Source organism: Silurus aristotelis, assembly GCF_946808225.1.
Source record: "Silurus aristotelis genome assembly, chromosome: 1".
Lineage (NCBI taxonomy): Eukaryota > Metazoa > Chordata > Actinopteri > Siluriformes > Siluridae > Silurus > Silurus aristotelis.
The window spans coordinates 40,491,273-40,512,440 of record NC_139574.1 but is presented as its reverse complement, the minus strand read 5'-3'; the positions used below and the strand labels follow the sequence as shown (position 1 = coordinate 40,512,440).

The following is a 21,168-nucleotide window of genomic DNA, read 5'->3' as shown; positions in this document are numbered from 1 at the left end:
GCACAAGCCGAGACGGGTTTGAGACAGGAAACGTGAAAGGATGGGTGGATCCGGATAAGTTTAGTAGACTTTTAGCACTAAATGAATGGTTACAGTCATGGTGTCGAGAACATAAACTTCTCTTTGTTAATAACTGGAACTGTTTCTGGGAGCGTCCTAGGTTCTTCCGCCCTGATGGCCTGCACCCCAGCAGAGTTGGAGCAGCAGTGCTATCAGATAACATCTCTAGGATACTTCACACCATCTGACTGGTAAGACATCAAGAAATCTTCAACTATAAGAACACGCATACTACAGACCAAATAGTTACAAGTTCACACACAGCCCAGTTTATAGAAACCATATCTATTCCTCGGGTAGTAAAACCAAGAATTACATACACAAGATCCAGAAATAATCTTATTGCAGTTAAAACTGAAAAATGCCAGATAAACAAACACAACAAAGTTCTAAAGTTCGGTCTTTTAAACATTAGATCACTTGCACCCAAAGCACTGATTGTAAATGAGATGATCACAGAGAATAATCTCGATGCACTCTGTCTCACTGAGACCTGGATTAAACCAGGTGATTATATGGGTCTAAACGAGTCTACACCATCAGGATATGTTTATAAGCATGAGCCCCGTCAGACTGGTCGTGGGGGGGGTGTAGGAACCATTTATAGTGCTTCTCTTAATGTTAGTCAGAGATTAGGATTCAGCTTTAAATCATTTGAAGTGCTCGTTCTTAAAATTGCACTTTCAGACATGCACAGAAAACTCGCTCTGGTCACCGTGTACAGACCCCCAGGACCCTACGCTGATTTTCTTCAAGAGTTTGCTTGTTTTCTCTCAGACCTCTTGATCAGCTTTGATAAAGTGCTGCTTGTAGGAGATTTTAATATTCATGTAGATGATGAAAACGATGCCCTAGGATTATCATTTGTCGATTTACTAAACTCTTTTGGAGTTAAACAAAACGTCACCAGACCAACCCACAGTTTTAACCACACACTAGACTTAATAATATCCCACGGAGCAGACGTCACTGATATAGATATTTTACCCCAGAGTGATGACATCACAGACCATTATCTCCTACTGTACACACTACCGGTAGAGCAGATTAACCGTGTTTCACCACGGTATCGACTTGGTAGGACTATTATTCCAACCACTAAGGACATTCATAAATAACCTGCCTGATTTATCTCAGTTTCACATTAAACCCATAACTGCTGATCATCTTGATGAGATGGCGAACAACATAGACCTTATCCTCACTAGCACTTTAGACACTGTTGCCCCCATCCGGTTAAAAAAGGTTCGAGAACAAGCACCTGCACCTTGGTATAATAGTCATACGCATGCCCTAAAGAGAACGACACGTAATCTGGAGAGAAAATGGAGGAAAACTAAATTGGAGGTATTTAGAATTGCGTATAAAGACAGTATGCTTAGCTACAGACAGGCGCTAAAAGCTGCTAGAGCTAAACACCTGAGCAAACTCATAGAAAACAACAAAAACAATCCCAGGTTCCTTTTCAGTACAGTCGCTAAATTAACAACAAATCAGGGATCTGAAAAATGTGTTCCATCACAGTTTAGTAGTGAAGACTTTATGAATTTCTTCACTGAAAAAATAGATAACATTCGAAAAACAATTGTGGCAGTTCAACCTCTGACAGCATCTCCCGACACAATCGTACTTACAACCCCACAACTACACTGTTTTACATGTATAGGACAGGAAGAGCTGTATGATGCTATTATGAAAGCTAAATCAACAACATGTCAGTTAGATCCAATTCCCACTAAACTACTGAAGGAAGTGTTATATACAGCTGGTGAGCCTCTTTTAAATATTATTAACTCCTCACTATCGTTAGGTCATGTCCCTAAATCCCTCAAGTTAGCAGTTATTAAGCCCCTCATTAAAAAACCTAATCTGGATCCAAACACGCTATCGAATTACAGACCAATTTCAAATCTCCCATTTATGTCTAAGATTTTAGAAAAGATTGTCGCTGCCCAGCTATGTAACCACTTGCAGGAGAACAATATCTTTGAAGAGTTTCAGTCAGGTTTTAGGCCCCATCATAGCACAGAAACTGCTCTAGTTAAAATCACTAACGACCTGTTTTTAGCTTCAGACCAAGGCTACATCTCCCTATTAGTTTTACTAGATCTTAGTGCTGCGTTCGACACTATAGATCATGATCTTCTCCTCGATCGCTTACAGAATTACATCGGTATTCAGGGACAGGCATTAAGCTGGTTTAAATCCTACCTGTCCAATCATTACCATTTCGTAGATTTAAATGGAGAGCTATCCAGGATAATGCTAGTAAATTATGGCGTGCCACAAGGGTCAGTTCTGGGACCCCTGCTTTTTACAATATACATGCTTCCATTAGGAAATATTATTAGAAGGCATGGAATTAGCTTCCATTGTTATGCTGATGATACCCAGCTATATATTTCATCCAAACCAGGCGATACAGCTCAATTAGCTCGCATAACTGAGTGTGTTGAAGAAATAAGAGATTGAATGACCCATAACTTTCTGCTATTAAATTCAGATAAAACGGAGATTTTGCTCATCGGCCCAAAAAATAGTACACAGAAGCTCCAGCATCTCAGCCTGCATTTAGACGGTTGTTCTGTAACTACTAGTTCAACGGTAAAAGACCTGGGAGTTATTTTAGACAGCAACTTATCTTTTAAAAATCACATCAATCAAGTTACAAAAACAGCCTTCTTTCACCTTAGAAATATTTCTAAGCTAAGAAATATCTTATCTATATCTGATGCAGAGAAGCTCGTCCATGCGTTTATGACCTCTAGAATAGACTACTGTAATGCATTACTAGGTGGATGTCCTGCATCATTAATAAACAAGCTTCAGTTAGTTCAGAATGCCGCAGCAAGAGTTCTTACTAGGTCAAGAAAATACGATCATATAACCCCAATCTTATCGTCCCTACATTGGCTTCCTATTAAGTTTCGAATAGACTACAAACTACTGCTACTCACTTATAAAGCACTAAATGGTTTGGCTCCCATGTATCTATCCAGTCTCTTAACACGCTACAATCCGTCATGCTCCCTGAGATCTCAAAACTCTGGGCTTCTAGTAGTTCCTAGAATAGCAAAGTCCACTAAAGGCGGTAGAGCATTTTCACATTTAGCTCCTAAACTCTGGAATAGTCTTCCTGACAGTGTTCGGGGTTCAGATACACTCTCCCAGTTTAAGTGTAGATTAAAAACATATCTTTTTAGCAAAGCCTACACATAACACACATCACACACATCACATCACAACCTTGTGCTCCAGAACATCTGATCACATGCACATTATCAACTTGTGCTGTTAATATCATGAACAGCAGCTACGCTAATTCCTCTCCACTGCTTCTCTTTCTCTCCCCATCCCGAGGCATCCTGAGGTTTGGCCAGCTCCAGTCACCAAACTTTTGATGTCACCCATATGAGGATGGGTTCCCCTTTGAGTCTGGTTCCTCTCAAGGTTTCTTCCTCATATCATCTAAGGGAGTTTTTCCTTGCCACTGTCGCCACGGCTGCTCATCAGGGACAAACGCACACCATTTACCTTCACTGTTGTTTTCTGTAAAGCTGCTTTGAGACAATGTCTGTTGTGAAAAGCGCTATACAAATAAACTTGACTTGACTTGACTTGACCATTTGTTTGCAGAGAAGGTTCAATATTTCTGCAAATAATATGCCGGCTCTTGCCACAGGAAGTAGTGTTTTGCTAAATTCACTGGAATTCACGAGAAATCAACAATTAAAAACAAACACCAACTTCCTTTCCAGCAAAAAATGTATATGTATAGTCTCAAATGTAACTGTAAATACATTAATAATTCTCTCAAAGAGATTCCTCCTTCCCGAAGCACAGGATTAACGAGCTCCGCTATGTACTGCCATACATAAGGAATGTCAATCGCCATATCATCTGCTATCTCGAGGGTTTCTGAGAACCTGTGTAAACAAGGATAGGTAAGAAAATGGGGGAAAAGAGAGCAAAAAGAAAACACAGACAAAAGTCTTAATAAAGGATTCTGATTCTCATAAAATTCTCTAAAAAAATGACCAAATGTAAACGCAAGCGTATTCATAATAATGCTAACAATAACCCCATTGGGTGTAAATATGTCATCAAGCTGTGGACATCTCATGACGCAGACAGTAGTGTCTCTGGCGCCAGTGGGAGACGGAGCTGTGTGGTGCAGGAATGTCACTCACCCTTTAAAAAACTGAGATGTGGAGAGGATCCCAGCCTGCAGCAGCTGATGGAACAGATGACCCATGTGGTCACGTGTGATCTGGTTTCGCTCCAGCGTGGTCTCCACACCCACCCGAACAAAAACGTACAGCATCCCGCCCTGGTCCAGTTCCTCCACGCAATGCAAGGCCTCCTGCACACGAACCCACCACGATTATGTGACGCAGTAACACGATAATAACCTATGTGTATTCAACTAAATGTGATCATAAGACACTGCATGAGATCATTACTTTGTAATCATTTATGTGTAGAAACTCCTCAATAATGGATTTAGAGCGTTTCTCCATTTCCTCCTCTGATAGCGCAGGCTTGTTTGTAGTCGAGTCTGGCACTGTGTCGAGTTTTACTGAAACACAAGAGACATGATGTGTCATGACTAAAAATGCTCATGCATTAAACTGAATTAAGTTTCAACAACAACACCTACAATCACAACCTGCTTTGAATATTTTCACAACATAAACACAGCAGAGAGCTGAAAAAGGACACAGACTACATTCACTACAGACTCACCTGATGCTCCGGATGTGGCTCTAGCGCTAGTTTCTCCATTGCAGCCGTTCTTCCAGTTCAGCCGTCGTCCCCCGAAATTCCGTCCCAAATAAATCTTATCATCTGCTGGTAACTACACACAAACACAATTCAGTTTAAATAACAATCCTTCTTATAAACCTGGTAGAAAAACATGTACTTTAACAGATTGGCAGTTTTGAAGTAGAATTCCATAACATTACTTAAATTGTGTGAATTGTGTAACTCGAGTAATTCGAATACAAAAAAGCATCGAGGCAAATAACTTGGCTTAGTCCATTTAACTACACACAGAGCACCGCGTTTCCCCACGGACCATTCTTACTGATGCACCACCCGCTAAACTCTGAACAGGTAACACAGAAGACACTGCAGAATGAAAAATGGAAGAACGGGAGGAGAAAACAGCGAGGGCTGAGGAGAAGATCCAGGCCAAAGAAAACTAAAAATGTTTTAAAAGTTTTTTATTAAAAGAGGAATGAAGCAGCTCTCCTATAGCTCTAAATCCACAAACATTTGGGGGATTTCTAACGCTTAGTTCAGGCAACTCTTAAAGGTTAATACTTTTCAACTACGTAAATCGTTTCACCAGCAGGTTTAAGTTCATCTACATCTCAAGCTTTAAATGCTGACTGAAATAGTTCAAGCAAAGTTCAAGCAAAGTAGTGAAAAACATGATGAAGTGTGCGAGTCAGAAGAAGTAGGTCTCACTGTGCATTTCATCCTCAGAGCCGGGCTCGGGTTCGTTCTTCGGCGGCTCGGCTTCCTGTGCTTCGATCTCATCTGCTGGTGTTTCTGCTGAAGCCAGATGCTCCACAATCACAGGAGACACACTGGAATTCTCGACTGTGGTTGAGACTGGCTCAAGGTCAAAGTCAGACTGCTGGAAAGCGAGCTCTGGCTTATCCTAACACACAAACACACCCAATTAATAATAAAACACCAGGATTACTGTGAATTTGTAGTGTAAATGTAGGTTTCACACATTCACCGAAGTGAACGACAGCATTTCTATCTTTATATATAGTTATTTAAAGAAATACTCCAGTGTTGCACCTCAGTTTATATCTACAGTATTTGTAGTCCATGTGCAATAACTACAACCAAGAGCTAACATGCCTCCTAGTTTATTGAGACGAGCAGAAAACGTTACTCATCACTCGATTACAATGAAAGTCAAAGGTCAGTTGTGGGAAAAAGGAAGGATTATGTGAGATTTTTATACGGCATTACCAAAAGATAATATTGCATATTGAAGCTGAAGAGGTAGACTTTTCAGCGTCATCTAATGCAGCATATTTTACTGAATTACTCTCAAGCTGTTCATCTGTAGACAACAGAGACAGTAGCAATTAAATCACAGACTAGACGGGTAAAAAAAAATAAAAATAATAATAATTAAGATATTGGGACTTACCTGGTTTTAAGTCGGCAGGAGCAGGGCGTCCCTGAGCTCTGTCCCCATAATAGACACGCTCATTTTTCAAGTCAAGTTTATTTCTATAGCGCTTTTCACAACAGACATTGTCTCAAAGCAGCTTTACACAAATCAACAGTGAAGGTGAATGGTGTGCATTTATCCCTGATGAGCAAGCCGTGGCGACTGTGGCAAGGAAAAACTCCCTTAGATGTTATGAGGAAGAAACCTTGAGAGGAACCAGATTTAAAAGGGGAACCCATCCTCATTTGGGTGACATCAAGAGTTTGATCATAAATCTTTCAACAATACAGAACACTGGAGAGTGAGAACTAACATGATTACTGGAGTATAAGATTATAAGTTATGTTCTTTCTGCAGTCTTATACAGTCTATATGGTTAGTAGCTCCTGGTTTTATAAGCTCAGCATTTGTGATCATCACAGATCCAGCATCAGCTTCTCCATGCCAGAGCCTTTAAACACTCCAGGAGGTCCAATGTCAAACTCCACACATGTAGCGGGATCCAAATGGCACTGGTACGTCTCTAGATGGTTCGGGATGTTTGTGAGTTCTGCATCTACTTCTTTAAAGGTCCATAATCTTCACGAGGTGGGATGTGACTGGAGCTGGCCAAACCTCAGGGTGTCTCGGGACGGGGAGAGAAAGAGAAGCAGTGGAGAGGAATTAGCGTAGCTGCTGTTCATGATATTAACAGCACAAGTTGATAATGTGCATGTGATCAGATGTTCTGGAGCACGAAGTTATGATATGTGATGTGTGTTATGTGTAGGCTTTGCTAAAAAGATATGTTTTTAATCTGCACTTAAACTGGGAGAGTGTGTCTGAACCCCGAACACTGTCAGGAAGACTATTCCAGAGTTTAGGAGCTAAATGTGAAAATGCTCTACCACCTTTAGTGGACTTTGCTATTCTAGGAACTACTAGAAGCCCAGAGTTTTGAGATCTCAGGGAGCGTGATGGATTGTAACGTGTTAAAAGACTGGATAGATACATAGGAGCCAAACCATTTAGTGCTTTATAAGTGAGAAGTAGTAGTTTGTAGTCTATTCGAAACTTAACAGGAAGCCAGTGTAGGGACGATAAGATTGGGGTTATGTGATCATATTTTCTTGACCTTGTGAGAACTCTTGCTGCAGCATTCTGGACTAACTGAAGCTTGTTTATTAATGATGCAGGACATCCACCTAGTAATGCATTACAGTAGTCTATTCTGGAGGTCATAAACGCATGGACGAGCTTCTCTGCATTGGATATAGACAACATGTTTCTTAACTTAGAAATATTTCTAAGGTGAAAGAAGCTGTTTTTGTAACTTGGTTAATATGATTTTTGAAAGATAAGTTGGTGTCTAAAATAACTCCCAGGTCTTTTACTGTTGAACTAGTAGTTACAGAACATCCGTCTAAATGCAAGTTGAGATGCTGGAGCTTCTGTATACTAGTTTTTGGGCCGATGAGCAAAATCTCAGTCTTATCAGAATTTAATAGCAGAAAGTTATGGGTCATCCAATCTCTTATTTCCTTAACACACTTAGTTATCCGAGCTAATTGAGCTGTATCGCCTGGTTTAGATGAGATATATAGCTGAGTATCATCAGCATAACAATGGAAGCTAATTCCATGCCTTCTAATAATATTTCCTAACGGAAGCATGTATATTGTGAAAAGCAGGGGTCCTAGAACTGAACCTTGCGGCACGCCATAATTTACTTGCATTAGCCTGGATAGCTCTCCATTTAAAACTACGAAATGGTAACGATCGGACAGGTAGGATTTAAACCAGCTTAATGCCTGTCCCTGAATGCCGATGTAATTCTGTAAGCGATCTAGGAGGAGATCATGATCTATAGTGTTTAATGCAGCACTAAGATCTAGTAAAACCAACAGCAAGATGAAGCCTTGGTCTGAAGCTAAAAACAGGTCATTAGTGATTTTAACTAGAGCAGTTTCTGTGCTATGATGGGGCCTAAAACCTGACTGAAATTCTTCAAAGATATTGTTCTCTTGCAGGTAGGAACATAACTGGGCAGCGACAATCTTTTCTAAAATCTTAGACATAAATGGGAGATTTGAAATTGGTCTGTAATTCGATAACCTGCACTGGACATTTCTCACTCTGTACAAATAAAGACCTTTAGGTTATGGTACCTGTGTTTAATCATGTTCTCATACACATTTTTGTCTGCACAAACCTTATAAAACAGATCGAACCATTTCTTCTGACGGGGAGCGGATGTGTTTCCAGCTTCAGAGCCAAACCTCATCGTCCTCTACCGCCTCAGACGAGACGTCCACTCATCGTCCTCTACCGCGGCAGTCGAGACATCCACTCATCGTCCTCTACCGCCGCAGACGAGACGTCCACTCATCGACCTCTACCACGGCAGTCGAGACGTCCACTCATCGTCCTCTACCGCCACAGACGAGACGTCCACTCATCGTCCTCTACCGCCGCAGACGAGACGTCCACTCATCGTCCTCTACCGCCGCAGACGAGACGTCCACTCATCGACCTCTACCGCGGCAGTCGAGACGTCCACTCATTGTCCCTTACCGCCGCAGACGAGACGTCGTCTCATCGTCCTCTACCGCCGCAGTCGAGACGTCCACTCATCGTCCTCTACCGCCGCAGACGAGACGTCCACTCATCGTCCTCTACCGCCACAGTCGAGACGTCCACTTATCGTCCTCTACCGCCGCAGACGAGACGTCCACTCATCGTCCTCTACCCCCACAGACGAGAAGTCTACTCATCGACCTCTACCGCGGCAGTCGAGACGTCCACTCATCGTCCTCTACCGCCACAGTCAAGACGTCCGCTTATCGTCCTCTACCGCCGCAGACGAGACGTCCACTCATCATCCTCTAAAGCCTTGTGTGAAACAAACACAAACAAACAAACACAGTAACGTAATGCATGTACAACAGTTTCTTTAAAGATCTATGAATCTGCTGCTGTTGTTTTTAATATTGTACATCATAATAGACGACAGCATGGAAGTGATGCAACATACTGCACTGATGAGCTCACGAAAAAACACATTAATGTAAATGTAATGTACGTATGAGAATTTTGTTTTTAAGATACATGAATCTGTTGTTGTTTATGTCGTTAATGTAACATATAATAAGAGATAGTAGCTTGAAAAGTGATGCAATGTACAATTACCATGCGCAAAAATACATTAATACACAATATCATACACAAAAAAGTTCTTTCTAATGATCTGTTCTGTATGCTAATGCAGTTCATTGTAAAAGACAGTAACACATGAAGTGCTGCAGTATATTAGTACATCATGATCACCAAAGATCAGAACAACAACCAGAACAACACCATAATAGACAATAAAATACAGGAAAATATGCACAAGTCGATTGTGGTTCATGTGGTTGGTCATGTAGTAAATTTTACCTGAGTTTTCTTAAAGTCTAATTCCAGAAAATATACGTGTCGTGGACTACAGTTAAACGCCTGGAGAATAAAAGATGGACAAACTCGTGCCCAGTGTTGTGCTGGTTACTAAGAAATAGTGACTAGTTACAGTTACTAGTTAATTCATTCAAAAAGTAACTCAATTACTTTGTTGATTATTTACACCAAAAAGTAATGTGTTACTGTTAAAAGTAACTTTTTAGTTACTTTTTCAAAGAACCTTCTTAAATGTTCCCATTAATGCCCTTTTATGTGTTATGGTCTACAAACACAACACTGACTTAAACACACAGTCATTTTTAAACACTATTTTATTAAAGTCAGAGCAGCACAAACTGAATATATCACAAGGATTTCTGAAATAAAGAACAAAACAAGCTGAATAATATATTCACAATCAAAAACTAAAGTGGCTTCTGCATCATAAAAGCTGTTGTGTTGAGCTCTTAAACATGTTCCTTTCACAGCTGAAGTATGAAAACTATCAACAATGTAGAACAGAACACCGGGTTAGCTTCTAGCTTCTAGCTCCTCAGGCATGGAGTTTCTGGAGGAGCTTCAAAAGATTGGAGTTGCTGTTTATCGCAGTAGATACGACCTTCAAACCAGAAAGACACAGCTTACATTAGACTAAAACGTTTTTGTCTTTATACTCAACTAAAGTGAAATAAATGCATATTTCCACTTTGAGAAACTCGTCTTGCTCTCGCCTCGACTCGCCATTACTGCCGCACAGACCTGAATAAACGGAGACACGCCCACAGTGCATCTTCTTCGTGTTTACAGTGGTTCATCCACCAATCCTACAATGCGTCTCTGCTGTAAACAGGTTAGACTGTAGTCTACACTTTAGCCCAAATTCATTCATTTAATAAAAGTTACCATACGGTAACGGTAACAGTTACTTTATTTTTAAAAGTAATGTGTTACAGTATTAGTTACTGTCAAAAGTAATGCGTTACCTCCCAACACTGTAGGTGTGTGTGTGTATATATATATATTTTTTTTTTTTTTTTTTTAGTGTGTGTGTGTGTGTGTGTGTGTGAGTGAGAGACAGTGAGGAGTGTGACTTCTGAAGACAGAAGACTGTCCTGAAGGTGTATCAGCACTTCACTGAACTGTACACTCACCTGATACACACACACACACACAGCTGCATTAACACATTTAAATCGCAATCTCTCTAATCACACTTAATTCCTCCAGGATTAATTACAGGTTGGGTGACCTCTAACCTCTCGTGTGATGCTGATGTTCCTCCTCAGAAGTCCGTCTGCTGTCTGAAGTCTCAGCTCCACCCTCTTCAGGTCATCAGACTTCATCAGGGCTGTCAATTAAACACAACCTATGTTTATCTACACTTATGATACCAGGACGAGAAAAAACCCCTCTGAAGATGTTCTTCTTAAAGACTGAAATCCGTATCAGAGCTCTTTTATAGAAATATATATATATGACTGTATAATGCTGCTGCCATTAGGACTTTATTTCACATCACATGAATCTGCTGCACTTGTGAGTGGATTTGATTCGGACTTTTCTGATAAGCGTCTCTAATAGATCAGTGTAATTATTATAATATTAACGCTTAGTGGCGTCTCACCGTCCAGACTACAATTATCTCATACATACAACTGAGCATATCATTTAAACTCACACCTAGAGGTCGACTGATACAGGATGACCAATATATGTTGCTGATTTCTTTTGTCCGATATGTTTGTCCAAATAAAATCTCTACAAATTTAAACCTATTTTGTAATGACACTGAATTAAAATAAAAAAATTAATAAAATCTGTGTGACATGAACAACTCATATTTCTTGTCCACTTATTACACTATTTATAACTTTTAGAATAAACTTTAAAAACTGGACCAATATAAAGTTTGTTCACAAACTTTTACTAAACTGAGTTTATTTATATGATCATCACTATTCATTACATCGCATTACCTCTGTCTTTGTCCTGCTTTTCTTCTTCTACACTTTTTCTTCTTTTTTATTTAATTTGTATTGTTTTTCAGCACAGTAATGTGATGAATGTAAATAATGTTGTTTGCATCATTATGCTATAAAACACATATTATCCCATTAAGTTCGGAGCATGCGCAGAAAGAACAGGAGACATGACTGCACAGCGTTTTTTACTCGTTTACTCTGCACACTGCAAACACACCCACATGCAGCACGAGAGTGCCCTCTAATGCCTATCAGATATTATAACATTAATGCAATGTTACCAATGTCACTATGACCATTATTAATTTAGGGGCTTCAGGAAAGTCTGCAAAGGAAACAAAACTATACCTACCTTTTCCGGTTTGTCTGAATCGTTGCACGAAACACATTAAAAAAAATCCGAAAACACAGCAACAAGTCAGACAAACCGGAAAAGGTAGGTATCGTTTGTGAATGGAAAGTTATCAATCATTGGAGAAGACACCTGTCATTCACCTGTATATCTTGACTGACAGGCGTCTTGTCCAATGATCGGTAAGTTTACATTCACAAACTATACCTACATTTTCCGGTTTGTCTGACTTGTGTTTTCGGATTTGTTATTTTGTTTTCGGATTTGTTAATCTGTTTTGCACTTCTCGGCCACCGTAGTTGACCCCTGTTCCACAGCTTACCAGTGAGTGTGCCACTACTGCCACCTAGCAGATAATTTACAAATACACTCTCCAATACACTCATCATGACAGGTAGGTTTACACCTGTATTGTATTGTATTGTATTGTATTGTATTGTATTGTATTGTATTGTATTGTATTGTATTGTATTGTATTGTATGCTTAAATAAAAATTGAAGCAAATAGAAGAGGGGGAAAAAGAAAATTATGCATGAGGTTGTTCATCATTCATGGTGAGATGTTCAGCTCTGCATAGATCACTTTCTAAATGTGTGAGAGATCAGTGGAAAGATTTTGGGCCCTGGTTAAAAAAATGTAAGGAAACAACGCGCTGGGAACCGAACCTCAGACCCCACTGTAATGTAGAACACAGACACACTGTATGACATTAAATCAGTTCACATTTATTAACAACATCCCGACTTCCCAAGCCATGGCATAATGACACCAGACTCTCTCTCCAAATAATTATAGAGGATCCTCACATACACAAAGCTTCTGTGTCTAAACTGCAATTTCTTGGGGCATCTTGGGGCATGTTTTCTTCATGTAAACAATGAGTCACGCCTCAAAAAAGGTTAAAAACCACTGCCTGATGGGTAATAAAAGACCAATAATCAGGATCTCAGGTCTACATTCCTTACTATTGAAGTAAACAGGACCAATACAGAACAGTTCATCAGACAGGAACACACACTGATTAGTCCCATCAGCCACAGATCTGCTTCTCACCGCTCGTTTCCCCCCGGCTCCACCCTCCATTCACCAACCGCCGCTCGTGCACGCACCCGCTGCTCCATCCAGCAGTAGTGTTCAGGTGTTGTGAGGTGAATCCAGTGTTAACCCTGTCAGAATAACTGCTGAAAGATCATCCACTTTCTTGTGCCAATCCATGTGATTAATTATAAAGTACAGATGTTTAAGTGAATCAGGTTCTGCCCCACATTAACTGTCAGCTATATTGCTTTTAGAGCTCAAAATGAACAAAGCACTAAAGCTGCAAGAAAATACCTCAACTTCAGTTTCTGTCAAATTCCTTTTCTTTAGGGACATCAAACATCACTGACTTTACTAAAGTGGATTTCAAGAAAAAAAATACCATCATTGAATGCTCTCTGTGATGAAGAGACATTAGACATGATTGAAATTCAAAATCTTTATTTATTTAAATAAAATAAAAAAATGAAGATGGTGAAACAACATGCACACTAAAGTACATGAAACGTTCGTATTTCACCATCTTCCTCTATTCCTGAATCATTTTCCATCTCTTCAAGTTTCTTCAACAGATCCTCGAAGCTGTCGACATCAAAGGCTGGTACAGAATCCAGGATCTCTGTGCTGTTGTGGGGGTCTTCAGTATGATTCATGGCTTCAGACTGGTTAAAAAAGTCACAATCCTCATTTAAAATGGAAAAGATGTCGTTGTTGAGCAAAGTGATTTCCTCCTCGTCCTTGAGCTGAACCTCACTGCTTGTACACTCAGACCCATAGCAGGTGCTGTAAACAGAAGTGCACAATTTTAGCTGCATATTAAAGTAAATGAGTGGCGATTATGGCGATTATTTAAGATGCAGAGTAAAACTTCATTTGCATGTCATTCTTCTGAAACTGTTCCAATGCAGTTTACTAACTCACTTGGTCTGGCAGAAAGTCGACTCAGAAACAGAAGGGAAAAGAGGAGGATCAAAGCAGAAGTCTTTAGGAGACAGCAGTTCTTGGTGGCTAAGGCCGGGGAACTGATCACTAACTTCAGGCACGAGGTCATGGACTGGTACTTCTTCTGGCATGTTCATGACTATGTGGTGGTTTGGTTGATGATCAGGTCTCCTCTGTGAGTCACTACTCTGCACACTGCCTTTTCTCCTTCCCTTCTTTGGAAGCGGTTTATAAACCCAATCTACATGATAGAAAAGAAGAATTTAAAGAGTAAGAGGCGACATAAAAACAATAAAAGTGTCAGAATTGATGTGTTTGTTTTGTTATTTTGCCATTTGTCTATAAAGAAAGTTCACCTACCAGGAAACAACTGTTCGTGTTCCTGTTTAAGCCTCCATGATTCAGTGTAGTAGGGTTTCTTCTGTTCTTCACTCAGTTTGTTCCACTGGATCCCAAGCTGCATGCTGATCTCTGCAGAGCTGCTATTTGGATTGGCCTTGGAAAAGATGGGCCGCTGTTTCCTCGCCCAAACCATGTAGGCATTCATTGGCCTTCTGATGTTGCCTTTTTTATCTCTGCACTTGGCAATGTTAAATTTATCTACAAAATAAAATCTGTTACCCGTCTTATTATCTGTCATTATTTCTCCTTCTTTCTTCTGAAAGTCGCTCTTTCTGGCTGAAAAATCTTTTTTGGTGTCTTGGAGAGCGGATTGTTCAAAACATTGACGCTTATCACTAAAAACAATTAAAAACATTTCAGCTGTTTGTTTGCGCTTCATTGCTGTGATCAGTAAATGTTTGTGTTGAACTGCAGCACAACAAAGTTGTCATGACAATAAAAGCAAGTCCAGGGCGCTATCAGAGATACCGACGTCACAAAAGAGGCGGGGCTTCAATGATTCAAATGCAGACGCCGAAGCTGAAAACGGGTGGTGTTAAGACAAGCGAAGTGGTGTGTGATTGTAAACCCTACACTAGTTCCTGTAGCGCTCCTGTGTTTAGACACAGTAGGGTATTAAAATATTTATAATTATATTATTTAATAGAAAACACGTGTTTGCAGTTTGGAATGTGATTTTGATAAAAAATTTGTGGGGTTTAATTTGAGGTGTAATTAGTTTGTACTGCATGTGGTGACCTGTTGTTGTGTTATACTTAAAGTGACCATTAGGGGGAGTAGAAGTGCATTGAAAATAAAGAATGTGAGAACACGTGATTAGCGCGTGTCAGATGTGTGTTATGAGCTATTAGAAAAGATATCATTCATGCTACCTGGCCTCACTTCCTTCTGTTTCCTGACAACACTGCACTTTTAACAAGACTTTATTTAATTTCCCTTAGATTATTTATTATACTTACCTTCTCTGAACACAAACAGATGTTTTACTTAAACACATGGTAGTATTTATAGTCTCTTGTCATTCTTCAATCATAATTATCGACTTAAGATGTTTGTAAGTAAGAAATTATCATAAGAATAAAATAATCTGGTAAATTAATCACAAGGTAAATTAACTTTAATACATATTTTTTATTGAATACAATCAAGTCCAAAAATGTATTTAAAAAAGAAAAAACATTAATGAAAGATGTGATTGATTTTGATCTGCTGCCAGTCTTTTTACAAGCACTTAGTGTTTTCTCAACTGGTCCACGACTACACCATAATATGTATGGGATTTTTATATCGGTATTAAAATAAGAAACTAAACTCCTATAAAATCATCTCAGCAGTATTAAAATCAAGATTTGGTGATTTCTGTAAAAAGTTTGGTGTGGAATGGACGTCTCTGTTCACCTGTGTACAGCAGCACATGGGGAGGACAACAAATAATGACAAGAAACAAAAAAGTGACAAACTTCATTTAGATTTGACTTTTCCTCCATCACCCTTATAGCTGACATGCCATCATTATACACACACAATGAATGTAACACTGATTTGAGGTGATCCATTAAAAAAAAAACACTTTCTATTAGTCAGTTCTATAAATGTTAGTTTTAAGACTAACGAGGCATAAAAACAATTCAAATGTTTACACGTGAGATTCGTAACACCACTTCCACAAATACAAAGTGCCCTAGTGTAACATTTGATCAGTTCACAGCAAAAACAACTTTCTCCTTTCTGCTAAATCTTAATATTCAAATCCTTGTTTGGTCAATTATTCCCTGGTTCTCCTACAGCTGATGTTCTACTGTATACACAACACATCATCTACAGGAATCTTTGATATCCCCAGACCTGAGGTGAGACACTGAACAGGAACGAGTGAGATGAGACTTTAAACTGTTGCTCAGAGACGAGACCATAACATCTTCTCTTCATCTTCTTCCTCTTGATCTCATCTTTTTCCTTCTCCTCCTGATCCCCTGGTGTTGGACAGAAATCCCTCTGTAACCTATAACATAAAGCTGTTCAAACACTATGTGCTCTATATCTCTATGTGAGGCTCATGACTGGTAGGAGACGAGCTGCTTGGAGGAGACCGAGTCCTCACAGGGGACGAGCTGCTTGGAGGAGACCGAGTCCTCACAGGGGACGAGCTGCTTGGAGGAGACCGAGTCCTCACAGGGGACGAGACTGATGCTGTATCCTGTCTCCGTCTTCCTGTGTCTGAAGAGACAAACACACAGTGAGACGCGTCTCGTAAAAGGAATCTATAATCAATATTACCTTCACCACCAGCTTGTGTGTTTAAACCTGAATAAATCCTCTATTAAACCATTAAAAACATTTTAACAAGTTATCACAATTTATATTTGAGTAAATATTTGAACACTTTGTCTTTTCCTAACACTGTTTATCAGTTCATTTCTGCTGAACTGAACCCATTTTTCTTTCCTCTCAGTTTAACAGCAGTTACTGAAGCACACAGAGGAACAACTCAGTCATACACTACACAGATTTTTAGTGAACTATAAGTAAAATTATGTACTAATGTAACTTATGTTATCTTATTAAATATAGTTTTATTCATCTTTTAGTCAAAAAGTAGAGGTTTCTAATAAAATAAACACAAAAGCAGCGCTAGCAAACCCGGCTAGCATGAGGCTAATGATGATGTCTCCTACACCATTAGCCGAAAGGTCCATTTCTGCTCACTGCAACATTTATGGAAATATTATCACTCTTTATCATCATTCTTTATTTATTTTAGACAAATGTATCCACTTTTTCCTGCAAGTCTGTGATCTTTATGCTAATGATCAGGAGTGAACACAAAATGAGGAACATCGCTTTTCCCCTCTTCACTCCGGTACCGATGGTTAATAATAATTATAATTATAATAAATGATAAATTCTGTGTTTTAAAGAGAATAAAATCCATAAAGCTCAGAAACTCACCGTTCCAGGGGTCATACAGTTCGCTTCATCCCGGCAGAGGGTCTTCATCCTCCACCTCTCGGAGCTACAGGAGGAAAATCCAAGTGATGCTGAGGAAAGAAAAGTCCAAACAAATAATATCAAATATATAATATAAAATATCTCATATAATACAAATCAAAAGTAATATTTTAGAGTTGAATCCCAGTGAAAACGCAACTGATCCGAAGCTGCTGCTTTTCAGCTGATACACAGTGTGTGGTCAAAAGTATTTGGACACTTGTCTTTTCCAGCCAGATGTGGTTCATAAATTCACATATTTCACATGCACTTTAATGCACCATACAGCTAATTAACATGCAAACTGTGAAAACACTTCATAGAAACAGAATGTAGACTCACTGAAAGCATTTTAAATGGGATTTAAATACCCGCTACAGAGGGTAGCAGGAGCTTTTCTGTAGCTATTATTGCTTTTATGTTCATGGCACAGGACCAAATATCAGTTTATTTTATCTTTCCATAATGAGCTGGAAAGAAAACATAAATGCTGCGGTGCCAATGGAAGATTAAGGAGAGAAAGAGTCTCCAGGGACCGTGATGATTTCTTGGCCTGGATGATGACTGGCTAATAAGCTGATTTAGATTCCTACAGCTGTGCTCCTGGATCTATGTGCTGAATTGGGTCCAGTACTACAGAGGGCAACACACCAGAACCATGCCACCCCCGTCCAAATACAGGTCCTCACCACTCTGGGGTTAATGACAACAGGTTGTTTCTAGTAAGAAATGGCAGACAGGGAAATATTTTATATAAATATTATATAAATATTATATATAATCAACTTTTTTACAAAGACCTTATTTAAATATAATATAATTCTATTAAATCTCATGCTATAGGTCTGGTATCTGCCCCTGAGTGCCATAATGCCTGTCATTTTGGATGTTATTATTAAGGTGGGTAGTCGATACATAAGGTTTCCCTTCACTGTGGCACACTGACCTGCTTCAGCACATGATTCCTTTATCCTGACACATAGCAGTGTAGGGAACAGACTACAGGCAGCTGCAGGACGTGATGACTGGCTTCTTGGTGAATTTAACAACATGTAGAAATTGTAAACATTGTCCTGATGTAGTCTATAATATGACAGGTGACAGAGGCTTCACCCCTCAGATGCTCCTCACCTCCTGAAATGCAGATGTGGAGCTCTGGATGTCTCAGAATGTCTATACCACCCGGAAAAAGTGTGTAAGATTATCAGGGTGTGTGGTGTTTTGCACAATGTGGCACTGAGGACCAGTTTCCCTCTCCCTCCTGACCTTCCTCCCCCTCAGCATTATGACCCCGAGCCACAGCCCCCTGCCCCACAAGAGGGATATCAACAAGATGCAAGAATCCATGAGGAGGTCATACGGCGTTTGAAAGGAACTTTTGTAACATTTTCCCAAAAGTTTATCATGTGGACTTTAATTATTTAGTTTAAAAGCTTCCTCCAGTTGAGAAACACTGATTTAGAATCAGGATTTAAATGATGTCGAACACTTCAATAAACAGATTACACTAAATAGATTTCATATTTTAGATTTTTATTGATTTTATTAATTATTATTGGACATGGAGAGGTTTAGCTTTCAGTTCCTGTCCTTGATGTCCAGACTCACTTGCCTTTTTTTCTCTCTTTTTTCTTTTTTTTTACTGGAATGGGCGATAGCCGTCTGATCCAGTGCGGCAGGGGAGCAGATATAGAACTGTGAGACTTCAGTGCAGACCACACCTCATCGTGAAACCTCAAACCAGCACCGTGACGTCTCGATGAGAATACCATTGAGTCTGTCCTGATTGTGTGACATTTGCGACAAAGGATAGGACGACAATTCCAATCACGATGTTTTGCTGGTTCAGTTGTCCATAGAACATAGCCACAGAAGGTGATGGTGTAGTACGTTACAAAGGTGCTTTGCATGACGAAGTCCGTGAAGAGAAAACTGTGAGTGCTCGGAGCACCCAGCGAGCGGGCAGGAACTCCAAACGATTGGGCAAGGGTAATAGCCCTACGCACATGAAAGATACGGGTGATCAGCTGAAGTCCTGCAGGAAGATCATAGACAGAGTTCTGGATGGAATCTAGCCACATTCCATCTGGAGAGAACATGTCAGCGTGGAGCAAAATGTCGATCACCGGTCTGAACCGGTCCGCATCAGTTTCCCAAACAAATTCGTCCTTTTCTGGAGGAAACCTGAACCATTTACGGGGTAAATGATGGCACCGTTTACCTAAAGGACAGGTGGGCTGCTCCAGGCACCACAGGCGGTGCTTTAGAAGAACAAGGAAAAAACAAGCATCGCAGGGAGCTCTAAAGGTGTCAAAGTTGAAGCGATAGCCCTCAGCACATGCTTCGATGTGCGCACACGTGCCTTGATGCAGACGCATACCTTGCAGAAGCCTCCTTTGTTCACCAGCTGCCATGTTCCTGCACACAGCATAAAATACACACAACAACAACATGATTGATATACGATATTATCAAAGAATCAGAATTGAAGCGTAGAAAGGGTTTAGTGCTTTTAGTTATAAGGAAACGTTTGTTACAGTAATTTTTTCTCATCGACTAGGGCCATAATCCCTCCATCCAAATCCACATAGATGTTTTGATCCATATCTGTGGAGATGTTTTCTGAAGAAGACTCTTCACCTGTAATTTTATACACTGGGAGCTGTACGTATTGTCTAAACAATGGCAAGGAATTCCACAACAGATAAAACATGCCACGGCTGCAGGGATTAATAAAATTGTAGTCCCAGTCTGACCCTATTCTACTCTATTTATTAGTATATTATGTTAATTATACTTGGAGTAAACAGGTTACATGAGTTTGATTAAAATGTGGGCTAAATAGGTTAAATTAAGCTACTTTATTGTATCTAATAAGATCTATACTAATTATTAGGTCAATTTGTTGGATTAATTTAAAAAGCTAAACTATAAAAGCTAAGCTTAGCTAGCCGGCTAGTTACCCATGCTAATGTCGCTAAATAATGACTTTGTACTTTTCGAGTCTTCTACTAAATAATGTACAATATTCTGCTATAATTATGTAGATGACTTACCAGGTACCTGTATAAAGAAATATTCAATAGAAGAGAGGTTGTAATTTTTCTTAGTTGCTGCTAATCGCTGCTGCTTCTTGCTGCTGTTTGTTTGTTTGGTGGTTGTCAATTTTAGTGTCTCTTTACTTACAATTGATAAATTCACAAATGAGAAACAAAAGCACGCTCTGGTTTATATAGACGTGTCACACTGTGACATCACACCTAGATGCCCCGCCCTCTGCCTGTGACATCATCATGTCACTCACTTTCTTTCTCTCTCTCTCTCTCTTTGTCTCTCTCTCTCTCTCACACACACACACACACACACACACACACACACACTCACTCTGCGCATGTACAGATTACAAAGGGAAGATTACACACAATCCGGAAGTTGACCTGAGTGACTATATGAATGTTGTAGAATCATAAAAGACCAGATGAAGCTGACTGAGGTGAACCCCTGAAACTAACCCAGGAACAGAGTAGAAACATTCTGACCACCTGCTGGTTTCTTTTTGAGAGACTGCAGAAAGGAAATTTCTTGAACTATCTATGGATTCAGACTTGGTCGAACTCATTGTTTTGACTAGAAGTGACCGAACTGAACTCTTGAACCGAGTCACTTGAACTGAATCTAAGAAGTCGAAATCATCGAATCGAATCTTTTCTAACTGAATTGACCAAACTGAATGGACTGAATTATTAAAATGAATCTATTAAATAGTTCTTTCTGATGTTTTTCT

At 39.7% G+C, this 21,168-nt stretch overlaps 2 protein-coding genes across 3 annotated transcripts in view; both read right to left on the bottom strand.

Annotated features, from left to right (window-relative positions):
* Nucleotides 1-5,431, bottom strand: part of LOC310731296 (eukaryotic translation initiation factor 4 gamma 3-like) — a gene marked incomplete at both ends in the record, with an annotated part of 10,219 nt that extends 4,788 nt beyond the window's left edge. Inside the window, 6 exons of the mRNA XM_083550846.1 lie at nt 3,679-3,765; nt 3,861-3,986; nt 4,251-4,423; nt 4,524-4,639; nt 4,807-4,918; nt 5,414-5,431. Coding sequence (XP_083406972.1) covers nt 3,679-3,765; nt 3,861-3,986; nt 4,251-4,423; nt 4,524-4,639; nt 4,807-4,918; nt 5,414-5,431 — 632 coding nt within the window. The remainder of the gene's footprint in view (nt 1-3,678; nt 3,766-3,860; nt 3,987-4,250; nt 4,424-4,523; nt 4,640-4,806; nt 4,919-5,413) is intronic.
* An 876-nt stretch (nt 5,432-6,307) lies between these two features.
* Nucleotides 6,308-21,168, bottom strand: part of LOC310724525 (eukaryotic translation initiation factor 4 gamma 3-like) — a 367,925-nt gene continuing 353,064 nt past the window's right edge. For both annotated transcript variants that reach the window (XM_083538714.1, XM_083538715.1), the window contains one exon: nt 6,308-8,359. The gene's annotated coding sequence lies outside the window, so the exon portion shown is untranslated. The remainder of the gene's footprint in view (nt 8,360-21,168) is intronic.